At 42.2% G+C, this 18,275-nt stretch overlaps 1 protein-coding gene across 13 annotated transcripts in view; it reads left to right on the plus strand.

Moving 5' to 3' along the window:
• LOC137384760 (voltage-dependent calcium channel subunit alpha-2/delta-1) overlaps positions 1 to 18,275 on the plus strand; it is an 891,951-nt gene that overhangs the window by 701,034 nt on the left and 172,642 nt on the right. For 12 of the 13 annotated variants that reach the window (XM_068059181.1, XM_068059179.1, XM_068059180.1 and 9 more), the window contains 2 exons: positions 14,284 to 14,442; positions 16,363 to 16,467. In XM_068059181.1, coding sequence (XP_067915282.1) covers positions 14,284 to 14,442; positions 16,363 to 16,467 — 264 coding nt within the window. Of the gene's footprint in view, positions 1 to 14,283; positions 14,443 to 16,362; positions 16,468 to 16,769; positions 16,812 to 18,275 lie in introns of those variants that run through there. The other variant, XM_068059186.1, reaches the window with a different exon arrangement.

The following is an 18,275-nucleotide window of genomic DNA, read 5'->3' on the forward strand; positions in this document are numbered from 1 at the left end:
AGTCTGGCTTCATTTTTAATTGCGTGGTAATGAAGAATGATGGTAATTTCCTCACCTTAATGTACATTCAAGTGAAGTAGCCCACTATCCTTGTAAACAAAAACCATAAAATGTAAAATGGATACTGTGCTGAATTTTTCATTTTTACCCAGACACCTTTTTGTCTGCTTCCCAAGCACTAACTTCATCTTAACTTGAACAATTGCATCAAAAGCGCTGGCAGCAGGTTGACTGGTGCTGTGCAGATGGTTACATTTAAAAACACTTCCTTAAATTAGACACTAAAGGATAATGTTTCTAACGTCGCTGCTTTAAAAAAATTCCTGTAATAGGGAATTTCAATAATAACACAAACTGTTTTTATATTTTTTTCAAATTGATGAATGAAAATATTTTTTAATTGGTACCAAAAGATTTTCTCAGTCCCTTTTAAGTAGAATCTCTGGGTAATGAGTCTGTTTTATTTTTGGATTTTTTGTGCACGCACATCTTTCTTTTTCTCATAACATCCCCTTTATGTATACATGTAAAATTACTGGGAAGCTCAAAGCCATTGTCTTTAGTCCCCACCACTAACTCCATTCCCTAGCAATCGACCCCATTGCTCTCCCAGGCAACTATTTGAGGCTGAACCAAACCGGTCACAACCTTAGTCTCAAATTTAATACTGTTAAGAACAAGTGGAAAGAAATGTGGTAGTTCACTCTTCACCTCCCAACTGACCATAATCATGTTTTGTTTAAAATGATGAATTAGACTGAGTCTTTTACTTGCCAAATAAATAGACAATAACAGGTTTTCTTGTAGGTTTGAAACAGAAGATTAACTATTGAACAATACTCACTCCCCGAAATGTTCTCAACACCACTCAGGCTTGCAATCGCTCTCAAGAGTAAATAGATAGAAGGTAAACGGTAAGAGCTCAAGGTGTGGCAGGTGTTTGTGGTTTATGGTAAACCTGTTGAATCTTCTAAGTAGGGCAGTCTCTTTGAAAGGTGCATGCCTGGGTGTTTGTAGTCTTGAACTTGTTGAGGTGTTGTAGATTTCTGCTGGTTAAGATTTCAGACTGGAGGTGACAGTCACTTTCAGTTCTTTACTGCAGTTGAAGTGTAGAATTAGCAGCAGGGGTGCTTCTTGTTTAGGCTGGACCTTTCCACAGCCCCTGGCTGGACTGTCTTCCAGTAATGTTGCTGTGATCTCTCCCTCTCTCCAGCGGGTTGCCTTTTAAGGTCAAAAATCCATCAAATAGAGCCTCTGTTAGTTGACATATGGCCTTCTCCCCTGGTGTGACCACCCAATGGACCATGATGTGGGATCCATGGCTATCAGTTAATGTCTGGATGAGTATCATTTTGTTATGATGTGTTTACTTCACATCTTTTCTGTCTCAGAAGAAAACCATTCAATTTGGGAATGTTTTTTGATGGTTCCAGGATGGGTGTAGGTAACACCTCTTTATCTGGTATGTATCCTTTTGTCCTTTCGAGACAGTGAAACAGTTTGAATACAGCAGCCAGGTCATCTGACCGTTGGCAGCCATCTTGCAGCACATTGTCAACTTTTTTAAAGGAGAAGTCAATTTCAAAGAGTCCATATTGAATAAAGTTTGATCTTAAAAGTAGGAATATGTTATATCTTTACGGGGCATGACAACACCAAGATCAGCTTCTGGTCACACATCTGTGTCATCACTAAGACTGCTTATTTTCACCTCCATAACATTGTCCAACTCTACTCTGCCTCAGCTCATCCATTACTGAAAAGCTCATCCATGCCTTTTGTTACCTCTAGTCTTGACAATTCCAATGCACTCCAGGCCAGCCTCTTACATTAAACTGAGGTCATCCAAAACTCTGCTAGCTGTGTCCTAACTCGCACCAAGTCTCATCATCCCTGCGCTCACTGACATACATTGGCTCATGGTTAAGCAATGTCTCAATTTTAAAATTCTCATCCTTGTTTTCAAATCCCTCCATGGTCTTGACACTACCTATTTCTGTAATCTCCTCCAGCCCCATAATCCGCCAAGATATCTATGCTTGTCGAATTCTGGTCTCTCAACCATCCCCGATTTTAATCACTCTATCATTATTGGCCATGCCTTTAGCTGCCTAGGCCCTAAGCTCTAGAATTCCTTCCCTAAACCTCTTCACCTCTCTACTTCTCTTTCCTCATTTAAGATGTTACTTAAAACTTACCTCTTTGACCAAGCTTTTGGTCATCTGCCCGAATGTTGCCTTCCGTGGCTCAGTGTCAAATTTTATTTTACTTTGCCGCTGTGAAAAGGCTTGGGATGTTTTATTATGTTAAAGGTGCTATATAAATTCTAGTAAATGTTGTTGCTGTCGTGTTGTCTCTCTTCTCTGGGGTGAATTTTCTCAGATGTTGAGAAGTCCCACCACCGGGACCGAAAGCGGGAGGTGACCCTGTATTGGTGGGAGGCAGGACCCGGGGGCAGCATTTTACCGGTGGTGGCCGCTGTCCAATAGAGGGTGGCCCGCCTCCCAGAGCTGCCAGCTCAATCAGAGGGTCAGCAGCGTTACAGGTGGCCACTGCTGAGGCTGCAACATGAAGGAGAGGGAGCCTCAATGCTGAAGCGCCCTTGAAGATGAGGCAAGTTTTGCTGTGCAACCCGGGGCCTGATAGGCAAGCCCTGGTGATTGGAGATGTGGGGAGAGAGTGGTGCGGGCATCCATTGATGCTAGGGACACCTTCTGTGATCCATGGAGTGACCATAAAGGAGTTTCTGTAACCACCCCCCCCCCCTCCCCCTCGCCACCACAAAACCACTGGGAGGCGGCCGAGGTTTACCGAGTAGTGGGCCCTTCCAATGCAGGCAAAATGCCACCGGGAGTAGGAACTGGCCCTTAATTGGGCACAAGTGGCAGAATTGGCTGCCAGGTGGGTGGCCGCGCTGCTGAGGTTGCCACTGCTGGTAATATGCCATGACAGTGGGAAGATACCAGGCCCTGCTCCCAATGCCTTTCCCCACCATATTACCAGCCAGCCCTCCTGTCTGCTAGCCTGTTGCCATATGGCTGGTAAAATTCAGCCCCTGTTTCCCTGTGAGCTGTATTTCCAGTACTGCATTCAATAGGATCATGGTGGATTTTTCTCTGCCTGTTTCCCTTTCTATTTGAAATTTTACATTCTCACACATGCTGGCCTGAATTTTATTCGACGTCCTTTGAATACAGCAGCGTGCCCACATTCAGCGGCCGCCACCGAGCCCCCGCGATATTTCGCACAGGGGGGCTCATCCCTGATGACATAAGGATGCGGCCGCCATGTCCCCGGCAGTGGTGTTCGACGCCACTGCGTCGGCATCGGCACCGGCACCATTTTTAAAGGGCTTCAAGCCATTAGCAGAGATTTTAATTCTTAAAGCAACTAGGACTTTAACTTATAATAAAAATGTAAATATTACATCAAAGCACCACTTCCACTCCCCACAATGATCACACACTAGATTTATTTCCCTCACCCCCCCAAAAAAAACCATTCTTGATGGTCCCGACCTTTAAACCCCAAGCTTTGCACTCTTTGCCCTTCAACCCCTTCCCACCATCCCCACAGTCAATGAAAAATTGTTTCCCCCACTCCTCCACCCCTCCCGCCCTGAACATTTTATTCCTGCCCAAGTTCTGAAGGCGCCGAGCTGCATTTGGAGTTAGTAAAATCGGCGTGGGAGCTCCGCCGCCTGCAGCTAAGTTTATTAGCATCTCATTTATGTTCATTTGAATGTGCAGATGAAGGGCCCGCTGCCTGGCGGCGAGGGAACCGCGTCGAGCTCCCCCTGCCGCCGGTAATATGCAGCAGGACCTTCCCAACGTCGTGGGTCGAGGCAGGCCTCTCCCCTCAAAATTTTACTGGCCCGTGCGCCGCAACCCGCGGCATCAAGGGGCCGGTAAAATTCAGCCCGCTGTCTCATTCACTCACTCTCTCATTCTCTTGCTTTTCTCCTCCTCTTCTCTCCACCCCATCCTTTCTGCAATTAGCCCAGAAAAGAACTGAAACTAAACACCTCACTGTCATCCACAACTCAGTGCATTAAGGGAAACTATCTAAAAATATTGGTTGCGGACACCAAAAATGTTGATCAAGCTGGCATGACTTTAAAAGATTTCCCATGGGTTAAGTACAACCTTACAAATCACTTGCTACTGCTTAGTACTGGGTTTGAGCTTCAAAACGCTGCAATGTGATGAATGCCTGATTTTAACCGTGCCATCAGAATAGTTGCAACAATTGGAGGCCAGGAAATTTCCCACAGGGAAAGAATTTAGGAGCAAGAAACCCACAAACCACTGTACACATTCTACCAATGATTATTAAGAGCAAGAAGAGATAATATTTTTAAAATGGAGCTGATTGTTCTGCTTTGGTTTATATTTCCCTTCTGTAATTAATGTTAATGAAAAAGTGACAGTGAGTATAAATCGGACTTCCAACTTTTGTTTTGCTAACCTTACTAACCTTACTTGCGAAACATACTTTATTGAAGCAATCAGTAACCTTTACAATGAAGCTGGTGAATGCTGAGTGCATCTTTCAAATTAACGTGTCCAATATTCTTATTATAAAATGTTGTAAAAAATATACCCTGTAATTGCTGCATTTTTCAGAGATATTAGGATTTTGGCAGTATTACTTTGTCAAGACCGCCTACAATCTGAAAGCTATGATTATTGGAGTTTTGCCAGTAAATTCATCAAGAGAAATGTTGCTCTGCTGAACGCCCGACATTCATCTCTTAATGTGACCACATGTTAACAAAATACGCAACCATATCATCCACTTGCAAAAAACCCAATCAAGAAAAGCATGACACTATCTATTGTAGTAAGCATTGACTATTTTATGCACTGTTCGGTATTTTTCAGATGGAAGTACCTGGTAGCTTTGTGACCCTGCCAAATAAACATGTGTGCACAAAATCTTATCAGTGGTTAGACTCGATATTAATGAATAGAGTACCATTATCAGTGTAACTTGGCAGTTCCATGACTATCATGGTACAATATTTAGCATACATGAAAAATAAACTCTGTACAGCAAGATAATTACAGAGTATAATTTACCTCACAGCGTATTAGAAAAAAAATGACAGCCAGACAGACCAGCAAACACATCAGCATTTGTAATGTTGTGAGATGTCACTCGTTATTTTCGAAGTTGAAACAAATCATTTGCCTGAAGGATTTTAATTGAGTTTGATTTCTAAATGTCAACCATTCTTTTCAAAATGAATCATTCTGCCCCCTGGGCACTGTTTCATTTTCTTTCAGATGGTCCCATGTTGACAATCATCAGCCTACCTGAAATATTATGAGCAGTAAATGAATCTCAATGAATCTTCTCATGAATTCTGAAAACTGATGCTAAAAACTAAGCACATCAGACTTACCTCAACCTCACCAGTACTTACTGATGTAAAACATTTAGAGACAGCACAGTATGACTGATATGAATCAATGCTTGAAGGCCTATTTTGTTCTTTAGTTCACTGAAAACCTCAAATGATATGACATAAAGGCCCACATGAATTCCTGACTTTTACGAGTGCACCGCAAATCGGGACAGCGCACTTTGAAGTTGGCAATCCGCCTTTGCGGATCGCCCGTTGCTGAGCCCCTGCGATATTTCACGCGGGGTCTCACTTAAATGGAGGCGCAAGAATGGCTGCTCCCGATGTTGTAGAGGGGGGTGGCCGCTCCATCCCCGGCAATGGTGTCCGGTGCCACTGAGCAGACACTGGTGCCATTTTTAAAGGGTTTCAAGCTCTTACGGGTAGTTTAACTGTTTGAAGGCACATTGTGGGCAAATTAAAATTGAAAACTTTATCAACTGATCGAGGCCCCTCTCCCCCCACCCTGCCCCCCCCAATGGACATTCAATGTTGTTTACACATTGGAAAACCTCTGCTTGCTAATCATCAACTTTGTCCCCGAACTTTGTAACTTTGCCCTTCAATCCCTTCCCACCATCCCCTCAGCCAATGGAAAGATTTTTTCCCACTCCCCGCCCCCCACCCCGCCCTGAAAAGTTCACTCCTCCCCACACCAGTGTCTCGCCTCAGATCTCCGAACGGACATCCGAAGGCATAGGACTTCTGGCCACTGGCTGGAATATCAATGTGGGATGGTCACCGGGACATGGTAAGTTTATTTGCATGTGTTTTAATTAATTTTAATATAAAAATGAAGGCCCCGCCGCCGATGCCGCACCGAGGCCTCGCTGCCGCTGGTAAAATGCGGCGAGGCCTTCTCTGCGGCGGGGGTCGTTTCGGGCCTCTCCTGGAAGAATTTTCTGGGCCACCGGCCACGGCCCCTGACATCGGAAGGCTCGTAAAATTCAGCCCCATGTGTTCTTCCTTCAACAATCATGGACGATAGTCCCTGTTTGCAAAACAGTACACTTGTTCTTTATACATTTTTACAAGTTCGCTACAAATAACAAAGAAATGAAACCTACCTCAAGTTAGTTTTTTGGTGAGCTAGGTGTCTGACATGCACATAAACTCCTCGCAATGCTTATGGGTCTAGATTGGTATAGAATTCAATGTCTCTCCCCTTACTCTGCTTACTTTTTGTAAAATTACCTCACGGCTTTAGTCCCAGTTAGGCCTCAAAGTTGCACACTGGTGCTAAACCGTGGCATGTGCTGATGCTGTCTGACCACAAACTTGCAATCTTTTTTTCTAATTACAATTTCTCACCAACACCGAAGGATGACTAATTCTGGCACAACCACTGCAAATCACTACATCAATTTTCAAGATATCCTTGCTTTTGATGCCTTCTGGCGTTATAAAATAATGAAAACAATATGAAACTAAAACCAAAATGCACAATGTTTATTTAAGTTAAGGCATGCTGGGGATTGAATTCAATGTAATCATTTTACCTCAGGTACAGAAGAAAACTAACGAAGAATGAGATGGCATTGGAATCAACTGAGTTTATCTATCTAAAAATAACCCATCAGAGCACTTTTTTGTAAATGATGACTGATCTCTTAAATGTAGTTATCCTGTATGCTCAGCACTATTCCTTTAAAGATATTCCAATTATCCATAGCTAAAACATTAAACAGTTTTCATCCCCCTCCCCAAAGAAAATGCTGAAGCTCATCCCTCATTCTCTTGAAGTTGGCCATTTTATATTTTATGCCTTTAATTTCATTGGGTGTTAAATATCATTAACTCTGATTAATGTAAGTTTTCAAAGAGACAGTGCAGTATTCCTTTGTATACATGCACTTTGGAAGTAAACTCCTCACTTCAAATATAAAGACTAATTTAGTTTAAATATAAATTGTCATGCTGTTAGTTATTTTATGTCAATGATGACTATGTTGAGCCATACACACATTTTTGACATGAGTTAAATTATAAGTTGTTATAGATTTTTAAAAATTACATGAGAAGCCATGCTTATAATGAATAAAAGAGAAACGAATGGTCACATTTTCAAGCTATGCTCAGTCTTTATTTCATGCCTCTTTGTTCAAATATTCATTATTTCTTAAAAAACCTTGGAGCTGAATTTTATAAGCCAGCCGCCAAAGTCGGTGGGGGCGGAAAAAATGGGCCGCACGCCAAAGAGCCGCCAAGATTCCAAGAGCGGTGGCTCATTTAAATAGCCGGAGTGGGCCACCCCCGCCCCTGATCATGTGGAGGGGCGGGCTCTCTGTCCCCAGCAATGGCGTCAGCTGCCTGTGTGCAAGCGCTGACGCCATTTTTAAAGGGCTGTCAGCCCTACTGTGAAATTTAAATATTTTAAAGTGACATTGAATTAAATTAAATAAAAACATTTCTTTTGCCCATCTCCCACCCCCCTCATATCAATCGAATTAATTATTTGCCCATTTCCCCCTCCCCAAAACACTTTTGCAATCTGACTTTTCCCCCTCCCCCAACTGCACAAACTTTAAACTAAAACCCTTTCCACCATCCCCTACACCCATGACATTCATTTGACCCCGTTTCCCCCCACCCCCGCACTGAGAAATACCGGTGAGACCACGTGTTGGTGCTACAGAGTACTGTGTCACTGGATCATTGGCATGTCACCCTTTCTATCTGTTTGGATGGGCAACAAATGCTGGCCTTGTCAGCGATGACCACATCTCATGAAACAAGTAACAAAAAAAATACTCATGGTTACTTTATTTGGAAACAGGTGTAGATATTGTACGTTTTTAAAGTAGACTTTATATGCCAGGTGATCTAATCCACTACTATTAAAAGTTGGCAGAGAAGCCTGCATTTGGAGTTCCTTCCGGAGATCAAAAATATTTGGTGCTAAGTGTTAAATTAGTAGGAACTGACAGGGAGAAAATGATTTGTGTTTGCAACTTACGTTATAAGTTACAAATTTGACATTGTTACTGTATTGCTTGACTAGACTGTGTAGAGTTCTGATTGAAAGAAAGCCAATATCAGGGCCCTAGTGCCAAAGCAGCCAGCAGGAAGTTGGACCAGACAGTGCTTACATATTGTGTAGGGATGTCTGTGTTAACAGGAGTTACTTTACATGCTGGAAGACCATGTTTTGTGCTAAATATTTTAGTCATAGTATTTTTCAGATATATTTTCTGACTGTTCTGTTGGTGTGATTTATTTCTATATTTCTTGTAGACCCCAGTAAAACCTGTGGCACATATTATTGGAAACTGTGCATTTATTTACAGACCATGCGACTTGGTACTCAGTCAAATGCCCAGAGTCAGAAATCTTCCATATTTTAAGATTCATTCATTATATCTGGATTGCTGTTTCTGCACAATCTGCCTTTCAGCATTTAACTATTGGCCTAATCTGGCAAAAATATGAGTGCTGTTTGCTGGCCTAGAGGAACTTAGATATGTACATGTTGAGGTCACAGAACCGGGACTGCTGGATTTCAAGCAGGTGAAGGAGCTATGAACGGTCTTTCATTTTTATTGTGCTTGTCTGCTGCAAGAGTACTCTGGACATCCTCCCCTATTTATCTATTTTGTTGTATATATACTGAAGAGAAGGGCAGATAAAAACCTAGTGGTTACGGTTACATCTAGGACATAGAGTCATAACAGCACAGAAGGAGGCCGTTCAGCCCATTGAGTCCATGTACAGCAATCCAGTCAATCCTCTTCCCCTGCTGTATCCCCGTAGCCCTGCAAGTTTATTTCCCTCAAGTGCCCATCCAATTTTCCTTGAACATTAATTGATAGAATTCTCATGGGTGTCACCTATTTGCTTTGGAGTAGGTAAGTCGCTAATATGAAGTTAGCTTAAAGTTCTTGACTAGAAAATCAATAATAGTGTGATAGTAGAGATGGCCATGTGTTGTTGGTATATAGTGATATTGTGTTGTTGGCCCCTTCAGAGTGCAAAAAGTGGATTTCTGAATTTATCCTCACAACTGTTGCCATGGCCAGAGTTAGGAAAACAGTAAAATGCTGACTAATCCCTTCTTGGGAGGGGAACATGAAGGCTTGATAGCTGTAGAGCATCACAATATCTCCCATCCCCTCCTCAAAGTAAAGGCTTATGGTTCCTTTCCTGAATGTTTTTTTTTCCAAAGGCCACTCTTTCAGTTATGTGGGGGGAAAAAAGCTGTTTTTTCCCAGTTGAATGCCTTCTCGGCCTCTCGGGAGGATGCGAGGCCTGTAGTTTTGCTGCTGTTGCCATGGTAAACCACCCACAGAAGAAGCCTGTTTGGGAACTATCTCATCCAATATGGAAGCAAAGAGCTCATTATTGACCTACATTAGAGTTTTGCTGTGAAATGCAGAGCTGAACTTGCAAACAGAGGCTTCTCGATGAAGCCTCTGCTCAAGCTACTTTTCTTACACCCTTGTAAGAAATCAGAAGGACTACAGAAATACTCCTAGTCATGTTTTCCAGCAACTAACACAGAAGCTCTATCTCACTCAGCTGGCTCTTTTCCAGTATCTGAATGGTGGCCAGTTTGGCATGCTCCTTCATTCTCCTGTTCCTGAAACCATCCATCTTGGGCAACATGCAAGGTGATTGCAGTGAGATTCCCTCTGACCTAATTACTTCCTTGCTATTTTGACTGTTCAATCTGTGGAGCAGCTTTCACTGCTGATGGTGTGAAAATCAATTCTCACCATGGCAAGGACAATGGTCTTTGGCAAAGGTCTCTCTGTACCGTGGACAGAAATGTATATAGTAAGCAGCTTTAGAACATGCACTATTTGGATTAAGTGATGTATGCTGTCCATATACGGCTGGAAGAGTGCCAAGCAGTTTACATCCTCTTCTGACATCACTCAATAATTAATAACTGACTGGGCCAAATGGTCTATTTCTGTTTTGCAATCTCTATATAACAATCTCCACAGAAGAATGTCTATTTATATAAATACTATCCAAACTGTAAACTATTCATGTAAACTGATAAGATTTTTTTTTTTAAATCAATGTCATAATCCTTGTGTTTTATGCCACTGAATTAATCTTTTCCAACAGAGGAGTTTAATTAAAGTGCCTAAGCACCCATGTTTCCCGAGGTCTGAAAAACGTGGCCAGTCAGGGTTAAACCTGCAAATCTGGGAAATTTTATATCCGTTCTTGGGATATAAACATTGCTGGCAAGACCAGCATTTTCTGCCCATCCCTAATTGCCTTTGAGAAGGTAATGGTGAACTGCATTCTTGAACCGCTGTTGTCCATGTGGTGTAGGTACAACACTGAGCTGTTAGGGAGGGAGTTCCAGGATTTTGATCCAGCAACAGTGAAGGAACAGCGATATAGTTCCAAATCAGGATGGTGCGTGGCTTGGATGGAAACCTGCAGGTGGTGGTTTCCCAGGCATCTACTGCCCTTGTCCTTCTAAGCGGAAGAGATCACGGGTTTGGAAGGTGCTGTCGAAGGAGGCTTGGCGAGTTGCTGCAGTGCATCTTGTAGATGGTACACACTTTTGTCACTGTGCAGCAGTGGTAGAGGGAGTGAATGTTTAAGGTGGTGGATGGGGTGCTGATCAAGCGGGCTGCTTTGTTCTGGTTGGTATCTTGAGTATTGGAGTTGCACTCATCCGGGCAAGTGGAGAGTATTCCACCATACTCCTGACTAGTGCCTTGTAGATGGTGAACAGGCTTTGGGGAGTCGGGAGGTAAGGTACTCGCTGCAGAAATCCCCAGCTTCTGACCTCTTCTTGTAGCTACATTATTTATATGGTTGCTCCAGTTAAGTTTCTGGTCAATGGTAATGGCCAAGATGCTGATGGTGGGGTTTTCATGTAAAGTAATGCCGTTTAACGTCAAGGGGAGATGGTTCGATTCTCTCTTGTTGGTGATGGTCATTGTGTGGCATGAATGTTACTTGCCACTTATCCGCCCATGCCTGACCATTGTCCAGGTCTTGCTGCATGCGGGCATGGACTGCTTTAGTACCTGAGGAGTCACGCATGATACTGAACACTGTGCAATCTTATCATGGAGGGAAGGTTATTGATGAAGCAGCTGAAGATGGTTGGGCCTCAGACACTACCTTGAGGAACTCCTGCACTGATATCCTGTGGCTGAGATGATTGGCCTCCAACAATCACAACCATCTTCCTTTGTGCTAGGTATGACTCAAACCAATGGAGAGTTTTCCCCCTGATTGCATTGACTTCAATTTTGCTAAGGCTCCTTGATGCCACACTTGGTCAAATGCTGCTGTTGCGAGCAGGTGAGAAAGAGGTCTAGGGTTCCCTTTCAGCCTTCACCTGGTCTTACTGTAACAGGGTTTTATTTTTAAGCACACTGTTTTTAGCTTTCCCTTGGTGAATCCTTGTTCATCGCTTTCCAATTATAAGGTGAAGAAACGAGCACAAACAGGCTTTCTTAGGTTTAAAGAAGAAAGGAGTAATTTTATTAAAGTTAAATTTAAACTCTAATTTGGTTGACACCTGCGGATACACGACGCACCCACTCTAGCATGCATACGCGATACACACAATGCAAATAGAAACAGAAAAGAGCAGAAGAAAAAATTAAAGTGGAAAGGTTTAAGGCAATATCTGAAGAGATGTTGTTATGGTTCTTCGAGCTGACTGTAGAGTCCTTGATTGTGAGAAGGTCTTGCTTTTCATTGAGGCCCAGTATTCTCCTTAAACCTTGTTCACTGTAGGAGCCTTTTCTCCTTTGGGGTTTATGTGTCTTCAGTGGGTTTTGGAGTTCCGTGAGAAGAGATGGGAGCAGGCAGGGGAGGCGGTCTGCTTCAGTCCAGGAGCATTCTGCTTTCTGCCAGTTCAAACACTGTCTCCAAATTTAAAACTCTCAGTTCAAACTGTGCAACAGCCAGTTAGCCATGTGACTAACTGGTCTGACCACGTCTGTTTGTGGGTTGAATTGGAGCAGGGAGTAGCTCCTTTGTCTACAAGCACTGTCGGTTAATATGCAAAAATGTCTTTCCCAGCTAGGGGTTTGGCAGCCCCTTGTAACAGGCCTTCTCTTCTTCCCAGCAACAATTTGAAATTTAATGTCCATGTGGTGAAGTTAATGTGTCTCATTGTTGCCGGGGGGAGGCCTGCATGACAGCTGCCTTGATGTCAAGGGAAGTTGCTCTCACCTCATCTCTTGAATTCAGTTAATTGTCCATATTTGTACATCAAGGCTGTAATGAGGTCTGGAGCCGAGTGGCCCTGGCAGAGTAAGTGCCACTTGATGCCACTGTCAATGACACCTTCCATCGCTTTGCTGATGATTGAGAGTAGACTGATGGAGTAATTGGCTGGATTGGATTTGTCCTGCTTTCTGGGACAGGACAGACCTGGGCAATTTTCCACATTGTTGGGTGGATGCCAGTGTTGCTGTGCTGGGACAACTTGGCTAGGGACGCAGTTAGCTCTGGAGCAAAGGTCCTCAGTACTACTGCTGGGATGTAGTCAGGATCCATAGCTTTTGCTGTACCCAGTGCTTCAGAGGCTGAAAGCTTCATTAAAACATTTAAATTGCTAACCTACCTCTTGGGAGCAGGTTGGCTGCTTGCCCTGTGTTCCACTTCCATTAAACCCAGAAGACAGGTTGGGGCTTGGGTTGAAATGTTTTGAATTTTATCTTCTGACCGCACCCCAACCCCCCTGTTTTTGGATGCTAAAACCCCGCCCATTGTCATCGACAAAAGTGATTATCTCTTTAGTATTTGGACCAAAATTAATAGCCTAGAAATTACTATTGGCAAATTACTATAAATGTAGTCATTGAGATCCTTTATCTACTATTTTAGCTGAGGCAGAAATTAATTTTAAATAAGAGGTTGATCACGTGCATTAAAATAATGGAAAGAGCAATGGCATACAAACTTGTTAAACATTCATTTGTGTGAAATGGTGTTTCATATTAAGATGCCATAAAAGGTGTATAACATATAAGAGCAGCTTTAATCCCTCCAAATTTCTCCCTTCCATTCATTAAAAAAAAGTCTTGCATTTCTGTATTTAATTCATTCTGCATTTCATGACCACCGGATGTCTCAAAGTACTTCCAGCCAATGAACTACTTTTGAAGTATTATCAATGTTGTAATGAAGGAAACGCAGCAGCCAGTTTGCACACAACAAGCTCCCATAAACAGCAATGTGATATTGACCAGATAATCTCTTTTTGTGATATTGGCCGGGTCACTGGGGAGAGCTCCCTTACTCTTCTTTGAAATAGTGCCAGGGGATTTTTTACATCGACCTGAGCAAGTAGATGGGGCCTCAGTTTAACGTCCCATCCAAAAGACGGCACTTGCGACAGTGCTGCGCTCCATCATTACTGCACTGGAGTATCAGCGTTGATTTTTGTGCTCACGTCCTGGAATGGGACTTGAACACAGAACCTTTTGGCGCAGAGGCAAGAGTGCTACCAAGTGAGCCACAGCTGACACTTGGTCAAAATCAATGAGTTATGCTGAAATATGATTCTATGGCAGCTGGCGCCTTCTAGTACGGTGGCTAAGTCGGCCTAGGCAGGGTTGTATCAGGGGGCATCACAATCTGTCCTGCCCTTACCAAACATCCCGTATGCACACTTACCAGCAAAGATCATTCGATAGCAATGAAGAACAGGGTTCAGGCCAGGGAGGTAATACCATCAGAACAACCAGTTCTGGTTTTACCTACAACTGCACCAGCTGAGATCTGATTATCACACAAACTATTGATTGAACTTGGACTACAATGGTTTGTGGTCTGTGTAGCTTACTCTGACACCAGGCAATGCATTTACCAACTGGACCAAATTATTTAACTTCTTTATATAATGGATTCTGATTGAAACCCCTTTTTCTTTTACTTTATTTCAGTTCAACAATCTAGCAAAATCTGTCAGCTGCTTCAGACATCTCGTGCAAGCCAATGTCCGGAATAAGAAGGTCCTCAAAGATGCAGTTAACCAAATACAGGCGAAAGGAATCACTGACTATAAAAAAGGGTTTACATTTGCTTTTGAACAGTTGCTAAATGTAAGTAGCATTGTCTCTGTTCCAAATGATTGTATGAATGACACCATATTTATTTCTGAAATTAGGCTTAATATTCAGCAGTCGTATTCAATTTTGAAAAATTGAATTAAATGCAAAGGATTCTAATAATTTCAAACTAAAGAAAAAGAGGAAAATACCAATGTTACATCAGTGAGTGGCTAAGGGACAATTCTGTTACTTTGTATTCAGATGAATGCAACAACTTCAAAACAAGGAAAATTAATAATAATCCAAACACATTGGAGTTCTATTTGAGATTCAGAATCCCAGTGTCATAGATTCGTAGAATCCTACAACACAGAAGGAGGCCATTTGGTCCATCGTGCCTGTGCCAGATCTTTGGTAGAGCAATACAATTCGTCCCACTCCCCTACACATTGCCCATTGCCCTGTACAATTATTTCCTTCAAGTATTTATCCAATTCCCTTTTGAAAGTTACTATTGAATCACCACCCTTTCAGGCAATATATTCCAGACCACAACTCGCTGTGCAAAAAATGTTTTCTCTTGTCGCCTCTGGTGCTTTCAGTGACTTTAAATCTGACCTTTCTGTTACTGTAAATGGTTTTTCCTTACTTACTCCATCAAAACTGTTCAACATTTTGAATACCTCCATCAAACATCCTCTTAATCTTCTCTGCTTTAAGGAGAATAACCCCAGCTTCTCCATTCTCTCCAAATTTCATTCCAGTAATTGTAATGTAAATGTAGAGGCTCTGTGAAAACTGTCCATCACTATGAGCCATTCATATAGAATAGGAAACCCTATTTCAATTAACAGGCTGAGCAAAGTTAGTCCTCTTTCATCTTGATCACACTTTGTATCCTGCACATCAGCATTTTTATATGAATGGAGTTAGGCTCCATTATTTCCAACCAGCAACTTCTCGACACAAAGAGGATATGAGATATTCAAAATGTGGAAAAACGATAAGAATGTCGCTTCAATGTTTAATTATGGTGTCAGCACTAGTTTTTAAATTAACATTACTTTTATGAAATAAGAAATTCTAATTAAATAGTCTACTATGTTTAAATGAAGGTGCATTTACACCATAACCACTTCACACTAATGCTACAGTTTCAGCGTAAATGTGCTCTTAAAAATAACAAAGATATGAAGGGAACAAAGATGGTAGGAGCTTGTGGCAGAAGTGGAGTATTGTTCATTAAATGTCTTGATTTTGGATTCTTATGTACATAGGGGGTTAAAAGTTAGTTAGACTCGTTGAAAAAGATGCAAATTTCTTCTGATATGCAACAGACCAAAATATAAACATTTTGCCTGGTCATTTAATGGATTGCGGGGCCAGGCCATTCAATTCAGGTACAAGCATGTTAGCACGGCAGTTTTTTTCCCATCTGAAGGGACATAGTTCAGCCCATAACTACTGTTAATCTATAGTGTGTAATTGCTTCTGTTCACTTACCCATTTACTGTTGAACAAATCAGTTGGGCAGTTTATAACATAAGCCCCAGTCTAGTGAAATGTTGATTGCACTGCCTTCCAGAATTGAGGAAGATCACAGGAGGGCATTTGATATAACCAAAGCACTGGAATACAATAATGAGAGATTTCTATTTGATTCCTGGGCTTACAACAAATTACCTAGATATTGGACAGCTGAAGACATGAGCCAGGCTTTTTAGAGCAAGGGCTCACCAACAGGACTTCTGTGAAACACAAAATTCAAAGAATATTTAGAATAAAAACCCCAAATGGAACCCCACAAGCTTGAGAAGATGGGCTGAAGACCAGGACGTATAAAACATACACCCCTATTTTATTAAAGCATCTGAGTGTGGAATGAAGTATGGTTCAAGAAGCACCTTAAGCATTTTAAAATTTAAGAAATTGAATAGATGTTGAGTAATGTTCTCTATTCTTTCATTGCAGTTCAATGTCTCCAGAGCAAATTGCAACAAGATCATCATGCTATTTACAGATGGTGGGGAAGAAAGAGCTCAGGAAATCTTTACAACGTACAATCAGGACAAAAAAGTAAGTACCTGTAAAACTATTAGTTTTGATACAAAAATGCAATGCTAATATTAGGATTGAAATTGACAGTTGGCATGGATAGAAATTATCTAAATGAGTTTGGCTCCATGTACAATATGCTGTAACCCAATAGGGGGCATTTTTTGTCTTGTTTGCAGAAATCAACTTATTGGGACCTAATCCAGTCAAAGATTTTCTTTGGCCAACAATTATTTGGCATAACTTTAAAATATAATATGCTGTGAGAGATTTTGCTGACATAATAGTGTTGTAAACCTGAAAATGTAAATGTTTCTCTCAAGGTGAATAAGTTCGCTTAATTGGAAAGTGAAACAAGAACTGGAGTCAGATTAATCTCTTTGCCAAAACTTTATAGTGTAATTCTTTGAACTATTGTGACGCAATGCAATGAATGCATCCGTCAGTGAAATTTTATGAGTTCAGAAAAACTTCCACCAAGAACCAAACTAAATCAAGGCATCACTAATACATTAGATGTTGATAGCATTCAATCGCCTTTCTTCGTTGGTTCACAGCAACACGTTTCGAGTAAGTACAAGATGGTTAATGTAGAGTATATAGAAGATTCTGTTGATATTTAACACAGTAATTAGCCCAACTGTAAACAGAGAGCAGCTTTCTGGTTTATGTATCTTTCGAGTGCTCTGAAGAACCATTGAAAACCATGTTCCTTAATACCCATATTTTGCCTACATCAAAGGTACATGTCACAGATAAGACCTCATGACGTATCTATTCCCAAATCCTTTGAAGCCAGCCGATTCATGTAAACAATTGTAGGTGTTTCCCCAAATCTGTTTCCCCCAAACAAGACTTCCTGACGTTCGTGTTCTTCACCCCTTTGAAGAATAGGCTTTGTTAACCATTATCTTTCTTTCTACCAATTGTTGTTATCCAAGCCACTAATGTTACACTTTAATCACTCATGGCTGACATTAGTGCTGTTGCATATTTCCTTTCACAAGCACTTTTCATATATAACACTTAGACTCTAAAAGCAGAAGACAAGTTATGCTTTCTCCTCACAACACTTCAAAGCATCTGTTTGTCTTGGAATGTCTGTTGCTCCACGATACAAAGAGGTTTGACTATATTAACCCTTAACTCATCAAGCTGTCCAACATATAACTCTCCAGAATGTTCAACAGTTGGTAGAGCATATTCTGTAATAAAGAAAAATGTCGTCATCAATTTGGTGATGTTTTTCATTCTCTTAGCCTACAAACTATCTCTCCACCAAAATGACCCATATTTTGTCATAAAAATAACAGAGAGACTATCAGCGCTTACTATTATTTAAGAGTAAATTGGACACCAAGGGCTGAATTTTATGCCGCTCCAGCAGGTCGGATGGTGGCATGAGGGTGGCGTAAAATTGAGCGAGAGGCTGCAGGAGGCCTACCTGCCCGCTCCTGCCTCCAGTCAACTTTACGGCGGTCGGGCCCGGGTTAGGGGGTAGGGGAGCGGCCCACCCGCTTGTGGCCAATCAAGGCCCTCAAGTGGCCACTTAACGGCCACTTAAGGGCCTCGCCTGCCTCCATGGGTATCTTACCCGTGGCAAGTGGGCGTGCTGGGGACATGAAAGGTCGCCCAGCGATAGCTGCTGGCCTTTCTGCGCGCCGAAGGGGTGGGCCATGGCAGTCGGGCACGGTGCTCGATTGAGGGCCGCCCCCCCCCCCCGCCCCCCGAACAGCCACTCCAGCCTCAGCAGGAAAGAACCGCTCCCCCTGGTGAGGTAAGCCCAACTTACCTTGTCTCCGGGCTCCATGGCGTCAGCTGGGCTGCAG

The sequence above is a fragment of the Heterodontus francisci genome, chromosome 27 (genome assembly GCF_036365525.1).
Source record: "Heterodontus francisci isolate sHetFra1 chromosome 27, sHetFra1.hap1, whole genome shotgun sequence".
Classification (NCBI taxonomy): Eukaryota; Metazoa; Chordata; class Chondrichthyes; order Heterodontiformes; family Heterodontidae; genus Heterodontus; species Heterodontus francisci.